The sequence below is a fragment of the Haliotis cracherodii genome, unplaced genomic scaffold, assembly GCF_022045235.1.
Source record: "Haliotis cracherodii isolate W230 unplaced genomic scaffold, xgHalCrac1.p SCAF_6, whole genome shotgun sequence".
Taxonomy (NCBI): Eukaryota; Metazoa; Mollusca; class Gastropoda; order Lepetellida; family Haliotidae; genus Haliotis; species Haliotis cracherodii.
Window position 1 is genome coordinate 41,213,375 of NW_027266319.1, and position 27,444 is coordinate 41,240,818.

The 27,444-nt window shown below is 41.1% G+C and overlaps 1 protein-coding gene across 1 annotated transcript; it reads right to left on the reverse strand.

The window, feature by feature from the left end:
- Positions 1-2,598: 2,598 nt before the first annotated feature.
- LOC139446091 (glycine receptor subunit alpha-2-like) lies at positions 2,599-26,684 on the reverse strand. The gene is made up of 8 exons (XM_071227370.1): positions 26,602-26,684; positions 12,745-12,845; positions 10,429-10,496; positions 9,238-9,458; positions 7,725-7,807; positions 5,540-5,677; positions 4,609-4,964; positions 2,599-3,064 (listed from the first exon to the last, which is right to left on the reverse strand). Exons 1-8 carry the CDS (start codon positions 26,640-26,642, stop codon positions 2,798-2,800), a joined length of 1,275 nt encoding a protein of 424 aa, XP_071083471.1. The 5' UTR covers positions 26,643-26,684; the 3' UTR covers positions 2,599-2,797.
- Between the last annotated feature and the right edge of the window lie 760 nt (positions 26,685-27,444).

Consider the following 27,444-nt stretch of genomic DNA (forward strand, 5'->3'; position numbering starts at 1 on the left):
TCAAAATAAACAAGACGGATTTGTAAAATATGTAAAGCACATGTCGAAATCATTATGCCTTGAAACCTCGCCAATCCGGTCTGTACCGTCCCAAGTGTCCAGATTACGAAACATGGATCGTATAACAATGTTCTTTATATGTGGTTAGACGTCTCCAACCTCCAGGAGGCAGGCTTTACGGTCTACGGAGTTTCAGAATATCAAGATGTCACCTTACTACCAACCTTACTTCCTCACAAAGACGAGACGAACACAAGCTCATGTGCACATCATCTAATATCCTATGTCCAGGGAGTAACAGTTGTACATAAAGTTGAAAGAAGGCGGTTACCGAGCCTCCTCATTCTATACACAGAGTGACACACGGACTGTTACGCCGTCTTCATGTCAGGCCGTCTTGACGTCACGCCGTCTTCATGTTACGCTGTCTTCATGTGACGCCGTCTTGACGTCACGCCGTCTTCATGTGACGCCGTCTTCATGTCACGATGTCTTCATGTCACGGTGTCTTCATGTGACGCCGTCTTCATGTGACGCCGTCTTCATGTTACGCTGTCTTCATGTGACGCCGTCTTCATGTCATGCCGCCTTTATGTCACGCCGTCTTGACGTCACGCCGTCTTCAAGTCACGCCGTCTTCATATCACTGCGTCTTCATGCTACGACGTCTTCATGTCACGATGTCTTCATGTCACGCCGTCTTCATGTGACGCCATCTTCATGTCACGATGTGTTCATGTCACAGTGTCTTCATGTTACGCCGTCTTCATGTGACGCCGTCTTCATGTTACGCTGTCTTCATGTGACGCCGTCTTCATGTGACGCTGTCTTCATGTGACACCGTCTTCATGTGACGCCGTCTTCATGTCACGCCGTCTTCATGTCACGCCGTCTTCATGTCACGCCGTCTTCATGTGACGCCGTCTTCATGTCACGATGTGTTCATGTCACAGTGTCTTCATGTTACGCTGTCTTCATGTGACGCCGTCTTCATGTCACGCCGTCTTCATGTGACGCCGTCTTCATGTCACGATGTGTTCATGTCACAGTGTCTTCATGTTACGCTGTCTTCATGTGACGCCGTCTTCATGTCACGATGTCTTCATGTCACGATGTCTTCATGTGACACTGTCTTCATGTGACGCCGTCTTCATGTGACGCTGTCTTCATGTGATGCCGTCTTTATGTCACGCCGTCTTCATATCACGCCGCCTTCATGTGATGCCGTCTTCATGTGATGCCGTCTTCATGTGACGCCGTCTTCATATCACTGCGTCTTCATGCTACGACGTCTTCATGTCACGATGTCTTCATGTCACGCAGTCTTTATGTTATGCTGTCTTCATGTGACGCCGTCTTCATGTCACGCCGTCTTCATGTGACGCCGTCTTCATGTCACGATGTGTTCATGTCACAGTGTCTTCATGTTACGTTGTCTTCATGTCACGCCGTCTTCATGTCACGATGTCTTCATGTCACGATGTCTTCATGTGATGCTGTCTTCATGTGATGCCGTCTTCATGTGACGCCGTCTTGACGTCACGCCGTCTTCATGTGACGCCGTCTTCATGTTACGCTGTCTTCATGTGACGCCGTCTTCATGTGACGCCGTCTTCATGTGACGCCGTCTTCATGTCACGATGTGTTCATGTCACAGTGTCTTCATGTTACGCTGTCTTCATGTGACGCCGTCTTCATGTGACGCCGTCTTCATGTCACGATGTCTTCATGTCACGGTGTCTTTATGTGACGCCGTCTTCATGTGACGCCGTCTTCATATTACGCTGTCTTCATGTGACGCCGTCTTCATGTGACGCCGTCTTCATGTGACGCCGTCTTCATGTTACGCCACCTTCATGTCACGCCGTCTTCATGTCACGATGTTTTCATGTCAAGCCGTCTTCATGTCAAGGCGACTTCTTCATGTCACGCTGCACCGTTGCTATACATGACTGCACTGTTATAAACCCATTATCACTCGATCCACTTCCACAATCGCTTCACAAGGTAAGTGAACATATTCCGGTGTACGGTCGCTGGTATAGCTGATGCTCCTGTGCGTGGTTGCATAATCCCATCTCATAGCTAACACATTAATGCAAGGGCTCTATCGGCACCCGGTAGACGACATTGTAATATTTACACTGTACAGTTAATGTAGAACAATCGAACATGTGTCTTGTGTTAATCATTCACAAACATTAAATTGGAAAGCTACATTTTTTACAAATAATGAGAATAAAACACGCTTTGCTTGCGTTTTAGGCACGTACAGGTGAACCTGTTCCATAAGGAAAGTTGAAAGCTGGAACGAATCTTTGATGCCAAGATAAAAGGAGATCGAAGACAAATAGGCCAGGCACTATTGCACATTTCAGACAGGAACAAAACATTCATTAATTATTTTCTTCCAAATATCGGAGCACGATCTTCAAACAGTATACAAATTATATCTGTTGCATTCTCTGGCAGTAGAAAGGGTAAATGCATTCTCTGACAGTAGAAAGGGTGAAGTACATAAACATTTATCAAAGTAAAGACATACATTATGTACTGAGTCTGTAATGTCTTTACAGAGCTTCCTTGTTAACCCAACGATTCTTGCTTACCGACCTTCCTTCTCATATCTAAAGATGTGTTGTAACCAATATCATATTTGTTACAACATTTCTTTAGCATAAACAAAGAAAACGTCAATTATACGACGTTCAAAGGAACGATCGGTTAGTTCTTGGTCATGGTAATTTGTACAGGGACTTTTGCCATAGATGCTGGAGTACGAAGCACCATGTCGATTTCATGAGCGTATTGACATGATGATGTATGATGTCCAATAGCCAATGTTGAAGATGATGAAGGACACCGGAAAAAGGAATCTTGATATTTTTTCCAATCTCCGGCCATAATCCTGCCGACACAGGTATGGTAACCTAACACTGTCCTTAGACGTGGGGGAATCATCGGTCGAAACCTTGTCAGCATCCGGCTTATTGTTGCTGACGCCATTTTCTTTCACTTCAGAGGACCTTGTTCTGCTAGATACTGTACTGACTCTCTGCACACTCTGAAACAAACACTGGAAGACGTTATTATATGTATATACGTGTGTAGAGAATTTGCCACGGGAGCCCAACAATAATTTTGATGAACACATTTTTCTGAGCATCTAATATTCCCCGCAAGTAGTTATTTAATCATTTATATGTAAATACATTTTTTCAGAAGCCCATGCTCAATGTTCGCTTCCTTACTGTTGCAAATTATACTGATCTCATTAAATGATATTGTGTCCTGTTATGGTGGTAAGATTTATCAATGTTAAAATTAAATCAATGTAGTTTTCAATCACAACTTTCTAATCAGTTGTTGTTAACACGCGATTCACATGTGATTAATTCTGCCATCATCAATATACTACAAAAAGGAGTCCTGAATAGCTTTATCGAACGTCTTGTCGTGTATTCTTGGGGGGAGGGGGAAAATCAATTTCTCTCCTTAGATGTTCACATGAATTGCTGGCTTCCACACATAACATATCTCTCCCATCTGTAGGTACACGCGGCAAGCCTATATTACATATCGTCAACAAACATGGTTCATATTTCTTGGAAGTGTTCTAAAACGTGAAAAGTGCGTGCCGCAAATTTTCATTCCATTTCCTGATCGCGGTTCAACAAATACATGTGTGAGGCTTCCCACAATTATATGCTCCTTGTCAAGCCATGGATCATAACCTTTTAATAATGTCAACAAAGTCTTTGTAAGCAACCCATAACTAGCTGATTTACTCTTTAACAACATTTGATTTCTAACACGACTTCGTACACAAGGTAAACATGCATTTAACTATTGAATATGAAAGTTATGGATAAGGTGTGTTTAAGAGAAGTTAACAGTGTCAATATGGCGTCAACAATAATTAGCTGTCGCATGTAAGGTCAAAGATAATGTATATACGAAGTCAACAGCGATCTGTTTACTAAGTCAACAAAGGCCACGACGCATCCGATATTACGCCAACGATGCTACAGGCACTTGAAATCGTTATCAGCCTAATGTGGGAGGAAAGTCACAAGTGATGCTAGTTGTACACGTGTACTACCCTGGTGAATCACGCATATGGTTCTGACAAACCAATAGTGAGGACTATCTGGGATTCGAACCACGACCATAGAGTCTAGGGACGCAACTGAATACTGAAACAAAGAGTATAAAACACACTGTAGAGAGTATTCAGTACTGTGTAGGGTGTTTTGTGCTACTTTAACGTGATACTATCGGTAGGGCAGGACATGCGTATCCTTTTCGCGAATATCTGGTGTCATCGCTGATATATATCATCATGAGGGGAAACCTGGGAACACACAGTCATAGGATTTTTGTACGCTCAAGACCATCACACAGCGTGACTTTCAGAGCCTTAAAAGTGGATGACAGTTGAGAGTAGCCTATTGGTTACAGCGATAACTCGCGAAGCTAGTGATCCAGATTCGATGGCCATTGTGGTGCGTCCCGCGGTGGTGCAATATATGCTAATTACAATTTAGATGGGCAATGATACAGCGGTTATGCATACAAAGGGATGTGTGATGAAAAACATTTACGTACGGATTTATGGTTTTGCAAGAGTATCATGGCCTTCTTGTATCTCCGTGTGAGGACGGCCGCCACGGCGTACTCCATGTAGGAGGCGAACACGAACACAAGGCACGTGGACATCCACACGTCGATGGACTTGACGTATGGAACTTTAGGGAGCTGTGACAGGGCGCCGGAACTCTGCGTAGTGATCGTCAGTACAGTGAGTAGGCCGACAGATATTCGTGCCGGAACTGCTTCATGGTCAATCCAAAACGAGGCCCACGACAACATGACGATAAGCATTGTGGGAATGTATGTTTGGATCATGTAAAAGCCGATCTCCCTTCTCAGAACAAGTTCCGCGTAAATGCACGGGAATGCACCTGAAACATAAATTTATGTAGGAATATATTTTATCAGTGTGCATACATGCTTTTTATCAGAATAGTATAAGCAATTAAACGTCATCCACCAAATGAGAGCACCGATATTGCATACATTCAGCAAGTCAGGAGAGTGGGATCAACCGCTTAGGATGACTACTACTACTACTACTACTACTACTACTACTACTACTACTACTACTACTACTACTGATATTGCTGAGTGTAGCGTTAAACAACACCAAACAAACAAACAAACAAACGACTTTCACCACTACTACCACCACATCTAGAACTACTAGCACCACCACCACTACAGGCGAAAAGGTGAAAGTGTTCTTCCCCACCGCTTGGACCCGTCACAAACACATACAAGGGCAAGTCCTGTTCACCTGAACAATCACGGGAATATATTATATGTGTCAAAAAAGGGAATGGCATCGGACATTATGTCACTGATACTTCAAATTTGGAATCCTACACATGCCAAGATCTCCCATAAAACCTTTGGAAAGTTTAACTGGGGCCTTTCATGGTGTAACTCAGATCACACAACTAAAGCATGGTCACAATACCTGTGGCGTATCCCGTGCTGCAGGAAGTGGTGTTCACCCCTACAACTTGGAAGTCTGGGAGATACGCTTCCGGAAGTACATCAACCGTCTGACGTGACGTGGACCACTCGAGCTGTAAATCCTCCAGCGTGTGTCCGTCTGAGACAATGGAAACACAACATACACGTTCCAACATGTGTACCCGCTTGGCTTAAGGTATTGTTGTACAACAACCATTATAGACTAAGACGTTTATGCTGGAAATGATAATACGAGGAGCTCTTATTATTTAACATTGATTTCATTTGTCTTCATTAGGCGCACCTTTGTCGTGCCCAGCTATTGATGCCCTGTTTTCGCGCGTCTAGTGAACATACAACCAACAGCCACGTGGATATAATACGATCACGAAATATACATGTCAACGTATCTAAGAGACAGGAAGCCATTACTTGAATATCGACTTATGGATATGACTTGAAGCAATGACTTCATCAAATGTTGTCTCAACTCTTCCGATTAATGCATAATGTGTTGTAGATTGCGGGGATCAATTCTGCCTTGTCAGTTTGTTGAAATCTGATGGCGGATTGTCATTTCTTTGTATTATAACTTGCTACAACTATGAAAACAACAAGAACCCCATGACACTCCCCTCGTGTTGTTTTTCAATTTTTGCTTCTAATAAATGGATTTGGTATCATACAAATTGCATTAGTACTTTAACCTCGTTGGGTTTCGGGATTAGAATACGTCCCCAGCACCCTAAATGTAAGCTGGCGACTTCGTGGATTGGGTGGACAGCTGTAGGTCGGTGACATGGCTGAATGCTCCTCATTCCTCATCGTACGCGACCACGCAGACCAAATTAATGTGAGAGGAAAGCCGGAAGTGATGCAGGTCTCAGATGTTTACCACTTAGTGAAACCCACAAACACGGGTATGCTGCTGAAAAACCTTGAAACATAATTTTGGCAAACTGGGATTCGAACTCACGAGCATAGGTTTCTGGTGTTCCCAATGGACGAAACTCTGAACAGCTCGGTTCATCGTTGCATATGGTTACCTGTTCATTTATAGGCCGCCATATACCTGGAATATTGCTGGTTGTGGCGAAAATTAAACAATTAACAAACATTACTATAACTATAAATATTAATTACTAACTTGAATTATTGAGATGGGAACTCGATACGTCACTATACGCCACAATGTACGAGACACTTTGACAGAATTGTAACTGTCATTCAACAATTAAAATAAATTCGTATTTCATGGGCCCACGACAGCCCAGCATACCAAGGCGCCGCTATTTCCCATGACTCTTGTCTTTGTGTCCTGACTGGATCCGCTGATTGGAAGTTGGAATCTCAGACATACATCAATGAGAATCACTGCCTAAACATGGAGGTGGGGTTAAATGGGGTTTGATATCGAGTTCAAGATTATTTCACTTATATAGGGACGTGTGTGTGCGCGTGTCTGTCTGTGTGTGCGTGCGTGCTTGTATTAGTCCGGACTTTGTAATGCCAGCCCACTCAGACATGCCGTAGTTTAACATGAATACCCCACTCAGACACAGTTTACTGTGTCCGAGCTGACCAGTCCTTGATTTAGCCCCTTAATGCCGATCGCCAGACAGGGTAACAACAAGTACCATCTTTCAACGTCTGTTGGGATGACGCGGCCGGGGATCCAACCACCAACCTTCCGCACTCCGTTCAACAAACGTGGTAAACGTCTGCGACCTATTTTAAGTCGGGCTAAAATCTCTTGTTCATACTCTCATTTAGGTGAAATACTGTCCAGTAACGGAGTGAAACTCGACCCACCCACCTGTTGCTTCTTCGTCCAAACGTTAAAAGTGACACCACCTTTCACCTAAAGAATGCGGACTAGCTGCAGTTATAGTGAGGGCGTAAGTTTGGTCTTTCGTCGCTTTAAACATAAATCAGTTATATAACGGCGTATTCATGAGGGTAGAAAGTCCGAAGTGCGACAGGTCAGGGACACTCGCCACGAATTGGTGAAACCCACGAGCAAGGGCCTGGCGTTCACATACCAAGGCCCATTACATACTTGAAGACTCGGGAAGAACCTACGATCAGGGAATCCTGGCACTACAAAGGGGTGCAACTCTTCACAGAGCCCTGTCATTACGACCTTGTAACCTCAGATACTGTATTCTGACAGTAGGCCAACTCACAACTCTCGATCTGTATCTTGCACGTCTGGACGTCGAGGGGGAAGTTCTCCAGAGCCATTAAACATCGAAGTCGAAGGGTGAGCCTGCAATTACAGCCATATCGAACATGACCATGAAGCATGCCCTATACCCCACACCCTGTAATGTCTGGGGACAGGACGTGAACAGCCTTACAGCAGTAGCATCACGTTAAAGACCTCGCACTTGTAATAACAGCGTCCTACTTACTGCGACATGTATGCCACTAACAGGTATTCTCTTCTATTTAGCACATCGATTATAATTCAACATCGGTTGGTGTCGGCGAAGGGTTGCAACACACTTGGTGCGCTTTTGTTACCGAATAACGTTTATGAGAAGTATTATAACATCCTTAGGCAATATTATCTTGAAACATTGTTCAGTGCAACACACATGTAGTTTACCTCTATCTTTGCTCCATCACATGGAAGGCGTTAAGCCACACAAAACATTGAAAACTCTTATCGATGCACAGTAAACGGAACGTTGTCATGGTCATGATGTATATTTATTCCTACTTAACGTAACAATCAAATAAGTTTGATAATACCATTGAGAAATATACTGGTTGGTATTTGTTTTCCGTTGCATACGGTAATACTATGACCCTGGCCTATAAAAATCAACTTTGAACAGTACTACTCAACACCGTCGGGATACAATGACGCACATGCATCGCGACGCCGTGTTAGTAACCTATGTTGGTCGCGAGAGGCGACCTATATAATGACATGGGTGGTCGGGCTCGCTGATTGCGTGATTGCGTGCCATCGTACCCAAGCGACGTGGTACGTTGCTCATTATATCGATCACAAGATTGTCTGGTCCATCCTCGATTATTTACACCCAGCCGTCATATAGCTTGAATATTGCTGGGTGCGGCGTTAAACAACATACACACAACACAGTGACACCTAATCAGCCAAGCATCAGAGGGTCATCACCCAGTCTACATTCCAGTCGGCTGTTACTGCCATGAGGACGTACTCGAAATTACCAGGGGTAGAAATACAGGGATTGTCACTGCGTAAAGCGGTATGTATCTTATTCATGCTATGTTCCTTTCAAATCTCTATTTGTAATTCGAACTCAGTTACCTGAATATAGAACACATAACTTAAAGGTAGCCAGAAAGCGACCACTTCATAAACAGCAGCGGTGCAGGCTTTGTGCAACAAACACACTTACGTCTACACAACGTGAACTCGATTAATAATTTGTTTTGCGAGATACGTTTACTCAAAATATGTGTACTACTGACGTTTGCAGAAAGCGAAATCACTGTGAGGTATTTAGGCCACGTGCTACGTTTAGGTCTTCCAGCCTTTGAGTGTGACTCGATGGCTATGTTTAATTGTTGTTGTGTAATCCCTAATGGGTCAATAGTCTGATGTAGGCATTCCGATTGTCTTGAAATGCAGATAACTCCACACACACATATTAAATGTAGAAGCCTAACTGCGTGCTTGTAAGCTACTTGATGTGACAGTACCTAAGGCTGTACAGTAAGCTGCCGTCAGGAGACAGGCGTATGAGGACATTGGGTGTCGTCAGATCGTGACTGCGTTCCTCCTTGGCTTGTGGGAAGAACAGATCTGGTACCCACAACTGAGACAGACGTTTGTGGCTGACAACGATGCTGGTGTTGAAACTGTCAAAGGAAAGACGCGGGTCCCTCCACTCTTGGCGCAGGAATAACGTGGTGTAGAAATCCTGGAACAAACCAGGAAAGTCTGCATTATCAACATCACGCCCCTTTTGGAATATGTTTCAAGGCAACCGCCTCCGTGGTCTTGCGGTAGAGGGTCCGCCCGAGGAGCGGAAGGTCCGGGGTTCGATCCCCGGCCGCGTCATACCAAAAGACGTTAAAAGATGGTACTTGTTGTTACCCTGTCTGGCACTCAGCATTAAGGGGCTAAAACAAGGACTGGTCTGCTCGGAGTCAGTATACTGTGTCTGAGTGGGGTATTCGTGTTAAACTGCGACATGGTATCTCAGTAAGCTAGCACTATAAATCGGCATCAGTCCGGACTAGTACAAGCAGCGACACACACACATAAGTGCAATAATCTTGGACGCGACATTAAACCCAATTTCACCTCACCTTTTGCGATAAACAGTCATCATATATTGTTAAAAAGGCTTCCTGATGACAAAACCATGTTCAAATACAAGTACACTTTTTAAAGAATCTAGAAATACTTCTCTTAGCAAGGGGTACATAGGACCTATCCTTTCCCTGAAGAGGCTTTAAACAGCCTCGGCGTGTTCTGTCAAGAACGCATGTCTGTTATGTTTTCAATCTGATTTCGATAGAAAAGGAATCAATAAGAAAGACAACCACACAGAACGGTTCCATTTGAATAAGCTCAAATAGCTCTCGAGTCTCTATTGTTCAGATTTATAAGAATGGTGTTGAGAAAATACAAGCAAAATGCTTTATGAAATTTAAAGGTAATTTAGAACCCACTACGACAAATACAGCCTTGGATTTCATTGAATATAACAAATACATTTTTATATCTACTACCTCCTGAGTGTGTTAATTATATGTTCTAGCAATGCACATAAAACCTGATATGAATCTTCAGTAATAGCCTGTCACCATTAAACAGCTGTGCGACCAAGCTGATTTATTTGACTCCTATCCCTTTTTGCCCAAAGCTGTAGTCCCTATGCCTACCATGTCGGAGTCATTCAGCGGGCCTAGGGACGTCATCAACACGTCGACGTTCACCTTTGTCGGTGACCCTGTAAACAAATGAACAGTAGTAGAATACAACACCATCAAGGGACAGGTTCACATATCAGTCACAACACAGAGAAATATGGGGGCACACTGTTGTTGAGATGTTACATTGTTACAATCAATGCGTAAAATGACTGAAACTGTCACTTGGGCAATTTACAAAACGCCAACGTCATTTTACAATTATTTTTCCATTTAGTATATTATTTGATCACCCCGTGACTGAAAATGATAGGATAAAAAGAAAACGAAAGTCAATGTATATTATTTTTTTCATTTTCGGTCTTCTAATCCTAGCATGATTAGTCAATTGTGATTTTTGAAGCCCTATTGAACTTCTTAATAAGTTAAAGTCAGTCTGACGGGAGCATAATTGTACAATATTTTGGCGTTTTTTCAAATTGCCTAAGTGAAAATATCAGTCGTTTGACTGTCACAGATTTAAGCTAGATGTTCGTTAACTCGACATTGAAATACCCAAAGGGATAAAGTGAGACTTGAGAGTTTTACCACTTTGAAATTGTGATGCATAAGTGTCTATCAATGTGTAATTTGCAGCGCGTTCATATCGAGTTAACTCACCAGAATAAGTAAAATTTTACTTAATCGTGGTCTGGATCTGGAAGATTAAAACAAGTTAAAGAGAAACCATTTTACACAAAGTTTGTACACAATTTGGTCCGTACTTTCATTAGAGATCACTAGTTGAACCTCTCCTTGGAGCATGTTAAATAAACCTTATATTATTTATACTACTACTACCTGACCTTGGTTTTTTTATAAATCCAATGAAATCATTAAATTTTATATCATCGAATTCTCTGTCCCTTTTGACTTCGCTTACGAAATGTCACGTTTGCATCCCAAGTATCACGTTGTCCGACTCCCCGTAGTTCTCGGTGCCTCAGGTTTGGTACCTCCCAATCTGTTGACTGACATTGGGAGAGTATTTGGGTTTGCTGCCCGACTGACGCTCTCGATTATGCAGAAGGCTGACGATTTGGAAAATCTTCACGTTCTCCGAAATATTGACGTATCCATGTTAAACTAAGGAATGGTATCCTGGCAGCGCTTCCTGGGATAAAGTCCGATTCGCTGTCTGCGCTGTAGAGGGTGCAAGGGCCATGGGTAGATGTTGAGCCTAAACAGCAGAATCACGCGAACCCTCTTTGTGGTATTTATTTTTATCTGTAATTAATGATAATAATGATAATATAAACATGTGTTCTGTCTGAGCTGGTGGCTCCACCATCTGTTGTTGGCATGCAGATCGCAATGTCCGTTCAGGTTGGTAAACGTTCTTGTAGGTACAATGGAGCAGGACGATGGAATGATTTGTAGACATTTTTACCAGTTTCTTGAACGCGATTCTCTGTCTCACTGGTCGCCAATGCAGTTCTTTGAGGACCGGTGTTATGTGATCGCGCATTCGACACCTTGTGATGAGCCTGGCAGCTGTATTCTGTACAAGCCTATGCATGTCCAGATGAATGTGCTGAATGCCATGTAATAGTTGAATCTTCATTTGACAAATGCAAGGCCTAAGCATTGGCCAGTCTTTGTCCACCTACCTACTGATTTGTCTTATATATCTCATCTGATGGTATGCATATTTGCAGATGTCATTAAAATGATTTCTTAACCATTACCGAACCGTAATCTATATATAAATTTCCATTGTTTGAAGGTCCAGGTCTGCTGCACGTGCACCAACATGACAGTGAAGATATCCGTGTTTGTAAGTTACTGTAGATTGGCATTTGACATAGCAGGAAGAACAGAGCACAGTGTCAGAAATGGACGCCACAGCAATCGATACAAATATTGTCAAGAAGAGACAGACCATTACGATTGTCCTGTACATTATTTATTTAGATCTGACCTTATCGGAACGTAGACAGAATGCACTCAGCAGCTTTCTTTATCTGTGATTAACGGTTATAATAACTAAAGAGTTCACGCCCCCATCACTGCATCTTAAAGATCATCAAACCGACAATTTTGTTTTTGTCCAGGCCTTAAGGACATGTATAACATATGGTATACGTACTGCAAGAAGTAATCTTGTCTGGTTTACTGTTAATATAATATTTCCAAGAATCCCGTGTGAGTGGCTCAAGTCTCACAAGCCTGTAATGAATTTTGGATAATAATAATAATAATGATAATAATAATAATAATAATAATAATAATAATGTAAGTTAAACAAAAACAGAGTCGATTAAGGGCATGACTGGCCTTGCAACTGACCAGGGGTCACTTGTGGTCTGATGGTTGGATCATACACAGATTCATCTAGCAGGCGAGTCAGTAGATACCGAACGGAGGTGTCGTTGCCTGCATAGCTTACTCTGAAACATAGGAAATGAACGTATCACATACGCACCTGTCGTCCATAAATCGATCAATACTTCTTTGTGAGCCCTGAAATGTTTGGAATTCGAACTCATCAACCACCGCAATTGAAATGGAATACTATGGGCTCATGGTCTTTCTGTAAAAACATGATTAATTCAATCTCATTAAAATCAAATCCTACGTTTCGCTATCGCTAAACAAAGATCCGAGGACGTCCCAACCTCAGTATGTATAAGAGATAAACCAAGGCCATGTCAGCTCGGAGATCGTGTATTGTGTCATAGTCGGGTATGTTAAAGCAGCCACATCCACACGCAATCCCATTCAATCTCACCTTTCCATTAGACGGATTTTTAAAGAAAAAATATAAACATGAGGTTTTCCATTATGCATAGGACATATAGAAGCCTCGTAGCATATCTGATGGCACCCTAACATCTGTCAACGCCATTGTATTGACACCATCCAGACACACAATCATGAGACCGACATGTCCAAGATATATTCACAGCGCTTTATCATTTGTATCGGTCACTCTAGACCGAGTTCGCGGGATTCTACCAAAGTGGTAAATGTCTAAGACCTGCATCACTTTGGGCTTTTCTTTCCTTGTGAAACTGACACGACGTGAAATAACTGAACTCCTTGTCCCAACTCAATCATTGTCACGAATGGCTTATGAAATAGCATATGCCGAGAACGCATTGGAGGATAAACTCCAACGGCTGGGACTCACACACATTGTGTAAATAATGCATACATGTCTGAGACTCACACACATTGTGTACATAATGCATTCATGTCTGAGACTCACACACATTGTGTAAATAATGCATTCATGTCTGAGACTCACACACATTGTGTACATAATGCATTCATGTCTGAGACTCACACACATCGTGTACATAATGCATTCATGTCTGAGACTCACACACATTGTGTACATAATGCATTCATGTCTGAGACTCACACACATTGTGTACATAATGCATTCATGTCTCAGACTCACACATATTGTGTACATAATGTATTCATGTAACACACACTTTGCATACAACAATAGCTTTCATAACATGCTAATTTGATTAATTAAACTTGACAAATGCTCACAGTCTAGAAGTTTGTATCGTAACTTAAATCCGAATCATTAATTTATATATTTAAACTTATTTTCCACGGAGAAATAGAGCAATGATGAAGAAATAAGATCTGCATCAATCTTAGACGATTATTATACTCATGCCATTTTCAACTGCACTCGTTTTTCGTCTCATTACAAAGAGATTTACCAACATATAACAATACCAAGCATATAGCATTTCTGTTTATGTTGAGTCATTCGATCCTTCAATATAATATTCACCAGTATTCTTGCATCTATAGGGGCGGTCATGTAGCCTAGTGGTTAAAGCGTTCGCGCGTCACGCCGAAGATCCGAGTTCGATTACCGACATGGATACAATGTGTGAAGCCCATTTCTGGTGTCCCTCGCAGTGATATTGCTGGAATATTGCTAAAAGCGGCGCAAAACCAAACTCACTCACTCACTCTTGTATCTATAGTGTTATTTTTTCAAGTAAGATTAATGTTAGATTTATGAGCCAGACGGTTTGAATTCGTGAAGTTCCAACTCTTGTGGAGAACATTCCGTTTTGAAAGATAATAATGTTACAGAAATGTGTAGAAATGATTTTGAAACATTGATTAATATTTCCAGTAAATGCCATACCAACACATCCAAATGTCAACATAGTAATGATCCCTTTTTCACCCGACAAATTCTTCAACCAGTCAAAGACGAATTCAAGAAGTTCCACCGAACTGTTTTGACTGGAATATCACAATGCCAGGAACAAACCCTGACTTTATGACTTGTTATCCTTCATCATCCGTTTCATGCATAACTTATGTAAGATGAAAGCACATGCTTCAAGGAACTACCCTGGAACTCCAAGGAGAAACATGGTCGTATTGGTTTGTGACAGAAATCACATCAAAATTTAATGTCTGTTTAATGGGGCAACTCAAAGCACATACGTGTTGTGAATTATAGATGGTGTTTCAAATACAACACTTTTATCTGTATCTGATCCAAAGTGTTTGCGTTCTTTTCCTCTGTGAGTGTTTATTTGTTTGTTTGTTTAACCTCGCACTCAGCAATATTCCAGCTATATGACGGCGGTCTGACAATAATCCAGTCTCGACCAGAAAAAAGTGATTGATATCATGAGCAACGATCTACGCAATTGGGATACTATGACAGGCATCAACCAAATCAGCGATCCTGACCCGATTTTGTTAGTCGCCTCTTACGGCAAGCACAGGTTGCTGAAGACCCCTTCTAACCCGGATCTTCACGAGTCCCTCGGTGAGAGAGTGGGTTTAACTCCACTATGAACAGCATTTCAGTCATATCACTGACTGTCAGATAGGTTTGTGAGGAAAATCCAAAATAATGCAGGTCTTGGGCGTTTTCCTCTGTTGGAACCCACGATGTCTGGTACAGACAAATCTTGAAATATAACCAGGAATTATCAGGGATTCCAGCCCACGATCACAGGTTTCTGGCACTCCCAAGGGAGGCAACCCTGCAACCCTTGACGACTGGGTCACCTGCCACCCCCACACCCTACACCCGCTGATACCCGGTAGACAAGGAGCTGAAACACTGCCAACACCAGCGGTAGCGAGGAATCACACCCACCGTCAAACAGCAGTAGCCTCGCTACGAAATGCAGCAAACAAGGCCGTGAACCGTCAGCTACAAAGGCATATATAGTGATGTTAACATCTTAAGATTGTTTGTACAATCATGGACTATGAGAATATTCCAAGATTGTACAGGAAGACCCTTACGGTTTTTTTTATATATCCCTATTGCAAGATTGTACTAACAAGCATAGGTGTCAAAACATTTGCGTTTCATGTAGTGCCATTAACGTAGGCGATGATTGCTGATGCAACAATACAAGCTGGCAGTATTGTGGCAACATCTGCCTGCTCCATCACTACTGGGAGAGTTTGATGTCATTTGAAAAGATAACTATGTATTTTATTACAAATAAAGTACAGGTATAACGATTTCCAGGTGAAGAGAAAAGCAACGCTCGAACAGCTCAAAACACGAGTTCCAGGGCTCGCTCAAATCAAACGACACATATACGCTGACGTTTACTCCTGTGGAATGAGTATATTTCGGTGCACGAAAATAATCCGGAATTAACGTATGTACTAAGCGGGTATTGGGGTAGTTGGGACCATACCGTACCATAGCATGTTTGTGATAATTGAAAACTCAAATGGTGATTGGACAAATTTGATTAAAATAGTATTGCTTTAATTATGAACAATTGACTTGCCTTTGCATGTGCTTGTGACGGGTGCCATCGATAGGGCAGGATACGAACATCTGGTATAATGACTATTTGATAGTAATTTCATAAACGCATGCTTATGATATAGTCGGAAACATACAATAGATTCTGCTTTTAGCAGAGAAGTCTTGTGATTAAGTAAATAGTTCTGTCGACTTTACTTTAAAATATATAGCACTGTCGTTTAATATTCAGTAAGTGAAAGACTTGTCCTGAATCTAGACACGACTATTAAGGATGTTCTCGCAATATGATTGTCACCGTATCTCGAATTTACCATTGTCACGGTCTTGTGTCCTCTCAGCTCACTGTCTTTATTTCGGACACCCCTTGGCAAAGTCCGGCGGTCGTTGTTGCATAGTGTTGTCATAGCGACTGATTTTGGACAACCATTGTCTACAGAACATTTGATTCCAAAGGCTAATTACCCTGTAGCCTTGACATGTATATGTCTCCATAACTTAATTGTCATTATTTACAAGACACTAATCCCCGCTGCTAATCCTCACCACCATTCCATTGTATATTGACTGTCAGCCAACCTGGACGACCCTGAACTGTGTCGGTTCATCATGCCCATATGTCCAATGTCCAGAGCAACGTCATTGTCTCTTTGTCTGCCAATTGTTGTTCGTTTCTGTATATGTGTTATCATTACACTGTTAATCAGTCTGGTGTTCCGACAGCACCTGTATGTACAGCCGCGAGTAGGATACGCCTGCTTGCTCGACTTGACTTGTAGTAGTTGAGTTGGAATCTCCGCTCGTCATTTTTCTATTAGAAATTATATTTGTTTGTTTCATTGCCGACTAAAGAAGTTTGGACTCAAAGTATTGTTCCTCTTCGATCTAAGCTAATTTCTCAACATACGCGTTGACAACTGGTGTTAGAATCCGGCTCGAGTTTACTTCCGATCCAGTAACCTCTCTATATGCCTACCGTCCTGAAGAACACTCATCAACTCACGCCATGAAGAGCGAAACAAGATTGAGGAAAACAACAAGAATCTCGCCAACTTTTCTGATGAAATTTCACCTTCAAGATTTCCTTCATACACATGACCAAAGACGTATACACGCCTATCCCACAGACATCCTGACGATAGCCATCATCATGCAGATCCTGCACCATACAGAAATCGCCTCACGGGCACCTACAAGATGGACACTGTGTACAAGATAGCTCATCTGGACTTTATAATGTGTGTGTGCTTACATGGACTCAATTCAGAAAACATGATGAGTGACTGTAAGTGCAACCAGGTATATTTGATCAAAGCCAGTATATTATTGCCTAATTGTGTTATTCTAAAACTAATTTACGTGTGTGCGCAATATACTCCAAATTACATCTTCAGTCCAGCTAGATCTTTGAAGTTATTGTGTAGGGAATCTTTAAAATGTCTCAGACATAGATACAGCTAGGGTCCAGACAAACCTATGTTGTAGGGTTATCGAGTCATACCCATAAGCACCTTATTTAAACAATCTAAACGACAAAAATCGGTTTATGGAAACATAAACGCAAAACAAATGATTGCTTGGTTCGCCACAGAGATGACTTGCTGTTTTTTTATTGATGTTAAACTAATGTTGACTGTCTGTACAGTTCTGTCTCGGAGACATGGAAATAGACATTCGGTGTTTATCCATCTTCCCCTTCAGAACACCTATATTTCCGATGTCTGTCTTACAGCAAACAAGTCAAATTCCTAGCAATATCCCCTGATAATGGAACAACACTTGAATAATCTTAGTCTTGTGTTTGCATTATTACATGGCGGTGCATAAATAAGAGAAGGAAGTTTGTTGTTTGATGACGTGATCACAGACACTGAGTTTGCAGAAAACCAGGAACCAACATAATACAGTTGTCGGACCGCCTCCGTGGTCTAGTGGTAGAGCGGCCGAAGGTACTTGAATTTACCCTGCCTGGCGCTCGGCATTAAGGGGCTAAAATAAGGACTGGTCGGCTCGGAATCAGTATACTGTGTCCGAGTTGGGTATTCATGTTAAACTGCGGCATGGTATCTCAGTGGACTAGCATGATTAAATCGGTATTAGTCCGGACTAGTACAAACAGCCACATTCACACATGTGCATGCACGTCGATATATGGGTTCAATAATCTTGGTCGCGACGTTAAACACCATTTCACCTCACCTCACCTCCTACAGTTGCGCCAATTTTTATTCTGGCGTGTTGGGTATATCTCACACTATAGCTAACATCTAGTCTCTTTAATGAACCGGAGAGCACGGGAGGCCCAGTCGCCTAAGGTGCCGCGATTCGCTGTGCAGAGTTGCGTCCCTTGGACACGCCAGAAACCTATGATTGTGGGTTCGAATCCCGATTCACACCGATTATATTTCTGGGTTTCTCAGCACCATACCCGTGCTCGTGTGTTTCACCGAAGTGGTAAACGCTCGAGACCGGCATTACTACGGGCTTTCCTCCCACATTAAGCTGTCACGCCGTGATATAATTAGAATACTGATAAAAGCGGCGTTAAACCCAACTCACTCACTTTAATGAACCATTTTTACAGAAACAAACAGTTATAAGTTTAATAAAATATAGTAACATAGAGCCCAGAGACATGAAACTGCAGTAATCTATACGAGCCAAATGTTATAGACTTGCATGGGTTGTTTTTGATATGTTTGTTTCAGGGTCGGTATGACAAAGACTACGTATATATTGGTCTATTGGTAATACCTAAGCTTGTTGGGTACTGTTTGGACATGCATAGCGTGTTAATTATAAATTTCAGAGTTTGACATCCACTAAATGCCTCCCTTAAGTGAGGTAGATGTAGACTGCGCTGCCAACTGTATTCTGTGTAATGACATATCTTCTGGGAAGATGTCTAGGAAATGTCCGCTTTTGAAGTTACAGCGAATCAATAGGGTTATCATGTGAACTTATGTCTGTTGATCAGAACAAGTAATGTCAAAACACGTTTAATTACCCAGTGTCGGATGCGTACTGCCATAAAACGTAACCGATGTATGATGAAAGAGACATGTTACCATGGCAACTAGCTGCCAGATCATCAAAAGGTCAATTGGTTACCAGAATGGCGGACCTACACATGATGTATCGCTGATGCCAGTAGTATCAGTACGGGAGACGTGGGTCGGAGTTGGAGGTTTAGGCATCCATCTGGACGCCGCTTACCCAGCTGCCGTCGGACGGACAATTTGTCACTGCCGTAGACAGAACGACATCGCAAGGGTAGCGATACCTTGCTGCAGAAACGCATCCCTCTTAGTTGTGCCAGAAACCCATGATCGTGGGTACAAATTCCCGGTCGCCCATAAGCATACCATAAGCAACCCGTGTTCGTTGGTTTCACCAAAGTTGTAAACTTCGTATACAAAGTTCAGTGAAATACTGTTCAAAGCGGCGTTATGCCAAATTGGCCACTCACTACTACATCGTACCCGTAACATCCGGGTTAGAACAGGTCTTCATCAACCCATGCTTACCTTAAAAGGCGAATATGCTTGTCGTAAACAAACAAACAAACAAACACCGCAAACTTCTGGGATAATCTTCCTGTCTCCCCAGTCATCTGTGGTAGGAGCCTCGTGACAATGCGGGGCTGACCTTTATTTCTGTCCGAGATATGCTTGTAGCATGTCATGTCGACATGTCGTCGGTTTAAAGGTGTTCGGACTCTCTCAGTAATAAAAAAATTCAAACACAACTTTGTCTGTTGAATCAAATATATCAATCTTCCAGATCACAGTAAGCCCAACTATAAAGAGACAATGTCTCAGTGTATACCGGCACTATTTATAATGTTAGAGATTGACTGGAAATGTGCATTAGGGAATAACACCTCTTCAAGGGTCGAGGCAGTAAATTGAAAAAAGAAAAACCTTCTTGTATTGAATTATTGTATCATCGTTATATTCATTGTTGTTAATGAAGAGATTATAACAGAGTTTCGCGTGTGTGTATTACGGATATTTCCTGAGGTGTTCTACTTGCTGGAGACCAGTAGACACATGTGACTTAAGCAATCATAGAATAAGGGCGAAAGTTTTTAAGGGTGAATACTTTCAACGACGCCCAAAATACAACAGCCATAGGAATGCTGCCTGGTAATAACTAAAACTGGACAAACAAGCGACTTGTGAGCGACTACTCATGTTAACGGGATCCATCTACTTCCGGTAACTCATCAATGAATGGGTCGGGTGTCACGCCTCGTTCAGAGATATACCAGCAATATCACGACGGGGGACTTAAGACATGGCCTTCACGCATCGAAACCGCTTCAACCACCAGGTTTAACCACTACACACTTATTACACAATACGTATTATAGTTGACTCTTAAACCACGCTTTTAAAGCTGGGAACCATGCCTGTCCTGGATGACCTACGGGGCGCGACTGATAAACTAATGTGACAGCATGATACATCGATTTAGTTCTTCGTTTGAAACCTCAAATACTTTCTACTGATAAACTAGTTTAATACACCTGAGCCCTATAACAAGCGAAAAAAACTACCCTCCCCACTGTAATAAACCGACCTTTTAAATAGTGTTGCTGATTATTTTTGTTCTCTGATGACGTGTTTTGTTAAGCGCAAATAAGTTTTTTTTTCATTTCGTATTTTCCAATTGCCTTCAATACCCTAATAAAAAGTCTTGTTCCGGCTATAATTATTATTGCTATTTAAACTCACTGGAAATTGATACGATGTGATAAGAAATTGTGCATGCTAAAATCTTTTTATCATCCAAAACTGGCTTCCGCATGTATTATCGCTGAGGTGAGATCACAAAGAAATGATATCACCAATCTCTCTGCCCCTGAAGCCGTATAACTGTACTTTTTACCCACAGTAAATACTTATTACTGTTTACAAGCTGAAAAACTGGGAACAGTGATGTTGGCTGATAAAAAGAATCTCACCCGTGTGTCTTCTGATAACAAATATATCAACACTCGTTGATAAAAGTTCAAGGCCGAAGTTCTAAACTTGTATCGATTTTGTGTTTAGATTTGATATCAAAAGACACGAAGGTTGGCTTTTCTTTGTATTCTCCAAATATTTGTTTATCGATAATTCGCAAATTTAACGAAACGTCAGTTTGTGGTAAAACGTGTTGGTTTGATATGTGTGGATGCTTTTTTTAAATGTGTGAACGAAATGCTACCTTGTAACACGTATCGATCAAAGGGTGCCTAATTAGCTTCATGTATACGAACAATACACCTATACCTCCAGTCTCCTGTTTGTAGAAATTAGCACGTAATTGCGAAAAACGCTTGTTAACGTTGACACTGCTCTCTTGGGTATATATTTGAACTAGAATTTAATTGTTTCTATGGAAACAAATTGTTTTTGTATGTCGATTGTTTATCTTGATGTTCATTATAAGACACAATCATATTTTGAGGTTCAATCGAGCATGCTGCTTCTGTGAAAGAGCGTCGTGAGACTTGTTTGAGCAGGGTTATAATATTCAAGGCCTCAGTAAAGCTTGCACATTTCCAAACTTGACTCATCAGTGACAAACATGATGTCCGATGCAATCGCTATATTGACTTGTATTTTAGGTTTCCGTGTTTTTTTTCTGGTGAACAATTGAATGCCTTTTCATGTGTTTGTGACGGATGCCACAGGTGGATAAGGGTACGCTTACCATTTCGTGAACACCTGGTAACATCACTGTTTGATAGTGACTCATAAACACATGCTCATGATATAGTCGGAATCGTACGATCGATTCTGCTTTTAGTAGGGATTTCTTTATTATTTAGTGAGTTGAATATTGATAAGAAATATCACAAAAAGATAACGGAACGAAGCAGTATTTTGTATTGATTAATCCAGGTTTATAAGACAAAGGCTACCTCGAGTCTTCTTGTTACCAACTCTGTGTACTATACAGTAAACTACGGTTATAACGAATAGGTTTATTTCGTTATAACCGTAGTTCGTTATAAGCCTGTATACAGCAAATGGCCGAAACCAAAACATAAGTATGTTATATCCGTCAAATCGTTATAAGCCTGTTCGTTATAAACGTATTTACTGCATCTTGGTTTTAAGGTCGAATAAGTTTAATGAAGTCAGTCAACAAAACGTTTTTGATTGAGTATGATCAAAGAATTTTTAAAGATTATTTAGTAAGATCTGCTATATACCGTAGTTTGCACCAATCGCCTGTCCTTCCGCCCCTCCGCTTCTCAATGGGGACAGATTTTCTCAAAAATAGAGAAATGGAATTTTACACACTAACATTAATGATCTTAAATGAGTTTGAAAATAGGTGTCTTAAATTTAGTTTTTACAGAGTGCTTTTCAACTTCGCGCATACTGCATGAAAAAGGGAAAGTTTTCTCAGAAACTATTGAAGTTACATGAATGAAAGTTGGCAAGACTGGGTTCGAAAATTGGTGTCGTAAAATATTTTGAAACACAGTTACGGACCTTCATTCGCATTATTTTACGTAACATTGCATGCTTATCTAAGAAACACTAAACAGGACCGAGTGCGAAAATCGGTGCCATCAATTATTGTTTCTAGAGAAGGGGCCTGTATTAATTTCACATTTAATAAAAAAATCGGTTCACATAAAGCGACCTTTGTGCCAATCTCTTCTTAATGCTTTATTGCACCCTTACATTTATAGTTAACATTAACTTCCATATTGTTCACTATCATTTGAACAAACAAAATTCTGATGTGTCCATGGCGGGGGATAGTGATCACGCTGTTTCCTTGTTCATACAAGCTAGCCACACCATGTACCATGTACAAGTGGCATGGGGATCTTGGGTTATCCACTTGAGCAATACAAATGGGCCTTCCTTTGAAGAAGGGATTAAAATGAATGCTTCAACATTCTGTGAAATGATAACCATGTTATTTCAACCTTCCACATGTTCCAGCACGACGTCTTCCCTTTGTGATCCCTTCCCCTTGTCATACAGACTAACTGTCATTCATGTGACCAATGACCTGTTCCCGCTATCGAATTTGTAATCAACACACATGTTCAATACCTATTCAGTCCCAGTACTTGTCAATCGCACAATTACAAGCATAACCCAGTTAATTATAGCTGGAGGTTTATGTAATCAACACCCCTGTGGGAGATGTTGATTTCAAGGATGAATTCCTCTGAACCCGTAACGTTAACACTGTACAGTCTAATCACGGCTGCCGGTCAAACGGTGTGTTACAGTAACTTTGCGACGGGATTTCGAGTGTATAGTTGTTTGTTTATAGTCTTCAAAGCAGTGTTTATATCTCCGGGCAACAACGTGTTTAGTAACCATATTTATGTTAAGGGTCACACGTGTTGTAGTACCAAACATACACCATTAAGCTTTTCATATGCCATTGTCCTCCTAAACGTCGTCTAACAAACGTTTTTAAAATTTCTTTTGTAATAATTCGTAATTTTGTAAATTAAATGTAAATATTGTTATTTTTTAACAACATTTTAGGGCAGTAATCATATTGGTTGTGCTTTCACGTTCAGGGTCTAACTGGTTTAAGCGTGTCGATCAAGATATAGCGATCAGTGTTCATTTTTGACGATCCGAATCCAACCTGGAACAGCTGTTTTCCTGTTGATTTGACATGCAAACAGGGTCCCCATCACTCCCTTGATGAAATGTATGCCATCTATACCAGTCTTTGATACATCCTTCTTGACATACTGCTTGAGTTAACGTGCATCCACTTCACAGAGTGGTGGAATGTGTTAACACTGCTATTTAAGTGATTATCTCTGTGGGGTCAAACAAAGGGTGACTTCACATTGTGTTAATTTTCGTTGTATATACAAGCACCTCGTTACTCCGGAAGATGGCTTTCGTACAGAAATCGTACGGATTAACGAGCTGTCGGATAAACGAAACACTTTAAAAGACTTATATTCTTTGAATACATACATACATACTCACATACATACATACATACATACATACATACATACATACTCACATACATACATACATACATACATACATACATACATACATACATACATACATACATACATACTCACATACATACATACATACATACATACATACATACATACATACATACATACATACATACATACATACATACATACATACATACATGCATACATACTCACATACATACATACATACATACTCACATACATACATACATACATACATACATACATACATACATACATACATACATACATACATACATACATACATACATACAAACATACATACATACATACATACATACATACATACATACATACATACATACATACATACACCTTCCTAACTGTAATTGTCCGGAAAGCAGGGTGTCCCGATAAACGCGGTCTGTACTATCGGAGTTTCACTGTATAACCCCGGATCGTGGGGAATCAAATTGGGATTGTTCTGTTGAGTTTGATTCTTGTCTTACTTGTGTTTGTTACATTTGTGGTACACGGTGTGGATGTTACGTGGTGATGAAGGAGAAGATGAACCCACGGCGAAACTGGCATGTGCAGTGTGTAACCACACACAAAGTATATATGCGGTAAAGGGATTCAATAATATCAATGCTTCCTCTCTATTAGGATTAGACTTAGATTTAATCCGCAGTGCGAATTTACTCTCAAGGAGGTGGGGCGAGGGTGGAGCGGGTGGGGGGGGGGGGGGGGGGAGGGGGGGGGGCCGTGGAAGGGAAGGGGTAGGGAGATTGAGAACTCTGGTAGTGTAGCAACTTTACAAATATAAACAATCATATAGATGGTCATAGATCTCCTAAAGCCAAGAGATGCAATAGCGAAGGCCAAACTAACTCTATTTCGGAGAGATGGACAGCTGCTCGAACGTATATAAACAGAGCAGCCAAGGATAAAAATGAAATCATATCAATATAAGAAAATAGAAATCATATCAATGCAAAAACAGAACTTTGACAAACAACTACAGTCATTAATTTGTTCAAAGAAAGCTGGCCCTTCAATGTGTGGATAACGGGGGTCGGCTAAAACTAAATGGTTTGGGGATTACAATATCTAACAGACAGAATATATGTTCAGTCTACACGTGTTCTGGGGTGTGCATTTCAAAATTTCATAACTGAACTGAAACAATACCAGAAGAACCAGAAGTTTCTCGAATACAGAAACTATATCATATATACCCAACGTCACATCCAAACATCTAAATAAATCCTTGAATAAGCGGCGGATATTATCTTATTTCGGAAGGTCCTTAGATCGGGCGGATCTGTCGAGTCCCAGGTTTATTTGATTGGCAATTGCTTCAATGTTTTACCGTTTTCTTTTCAAATGTCTTTTTCGATGTTTTGCAAGTTCACATGGAACAAAGTTTGAACCACAGTAAATGAAATATACTGTCCCTCTGTATAATCAAAACATCAAACGTTTTTTAAATATTTTTTGCACTTTCATACATATATATTAAGAATTCAAAGCCATGAATATATATTAAACATTCAACGACAACACTAGCACTTTTACGCTGCTTTCCAAGACACTTCTCGTACAGACATGTAATCTTACTATACAATTTTCCAAACATAGATTTGTAAAAACATACAAATACCATTTCAAATGAAGATCACATGTTCTGATTTGTCCAGGTCATTGAATAGCAACAGCTGAAAAACGTTACACACAAACAAAGTGAACGCTAGCATTAGCCCAGTGGTTGGCGGGCCGTGTTGGACTGGGGGTGGGGGGTGGAAGAGCTGCTCGGGGATCATACAGCTAAGAATAGCGAAAGAAAGCCCTTCTATTTACAGTTTATTGCCAGTGTGGGTATAGTTACATGGCTTTCGTGTATGATCCCACATTGTATACGATACCTGTACTCGGCGCCCGAATGTGACAGAAGCCATACATAGCGGGTCCATATAAAAGTATAGTACGACCCGGAGCCAATTATGTATTTTATACATCATGCATGAATAGGCCTAAGGTTGGCTTTAGTGTTCCCAAACACGTTAACCCTGATCGAGTTATACGCGGCACAAACACATGTTTCCTTACTGAAATATGCCAATTGACAAGCGTTTATTATAGCATTTCTAGGAATATTATCATATATAATTCATACGGAACGTATGACTCCACCTGCGTCTTGTTGAGACTGCCATTGATCGTGCAACTGAGATTTTATGCTTTTGTTTGTGATCACGAATCTTTCAGATATTTTACATTCAAACTGTATACAAAACATTGCTTATTAACAGTTATTGATAATCGCACAGCAATTAAGATTTATCAAGTTGTGATCAAATTTTGTGATTGAGGTTTATGTTTACATTTTGCGAAGGATGTACACATTTGTTGTTTTGTTAGAAACATTGATCAAGATTACACTTACCTCACGGCAGAGAGAACGATGAACGTTACTATCCTAAACATTGTCAGATAGTTTATGACAAACAACTGGTCTCTTGCTTCCTCTTCGCACCTGTGCACGTGGGAGACAGGTGATCGATAGCCTTTGCCACAATATGTATGGAAGAGACGGAGCTAATTGGCTGCCAAGCCGTGATCACTGGTTGGTAGATACAGCGACATACATACACATGCACATTAGGTAGTTTGAAATGAACACGTGCATATTTATTACCAGAGCCTACTGCTAATATATTGCTATATTGTATCCTTTATGTACTAAGCGAACTCTCTCGTGTCTCCTTTTCGTGGTGAGTGGTTTATTTCATTCCGTTTAGTTTTGCTTCGAAATATATCCGCTCGAACGTCGCTAGTGACGAAATGGACACATGTAGATTTCAAGGTAAAACATATGACTTTTACATAAGAAATGGGACAGGTGTGTCTGTGTGTTCATCGATTACAATAGCATGGACATCGAACCTTGCTCATTAATGGTCAGATTGCTCGGTGTGTGGAGTTAATACATTGCGGGCTGGTTACTGGACTGTGGGGAGAACCGCGGTATATGTTGCACAGCTGTGTTGCTGATACCATAACGAGGCTGGGGCGGAAGCGTCAGTGTTGTTATGATGGTAATGTACACCCTTGCTGGCAAAAATAGCCGTCAGTTCAATTAGTCATTGTCTCGAAGCTCGGTTCTCTTCCTAATTGTTTGAGACGATGCATTAATGCTAATATATAAACATGTACACAGCTGTTGTTTATACAGAAACATTCATACAACCGTTGTTTATGATGAATAAGTGAATAATCTTTTTTTCCT

Coding starts and splice junctions, on each gene's coding strand:
- LOC139446091 (XM_071227370.1), bottom strand. CDS start 26,642: ATGTTTAGGATAGTAACGTTCATCGTTCTCTCTGCCGTGAG. Junction 5,678..7,724: donor CAAGATACAGATCGAGAGTT/GTGAGTTGGCCT, acceptor CCATTGTCTCAG/ACGGACACACGCTGGAGGAT. Junction 3,065..4,608: donor TCTTGCAAAACCATAAATCC/GTACGTAAATGT, acceptor TGTTTGTTTCAG/AGTGTGCAGAGAGTCAGTAC.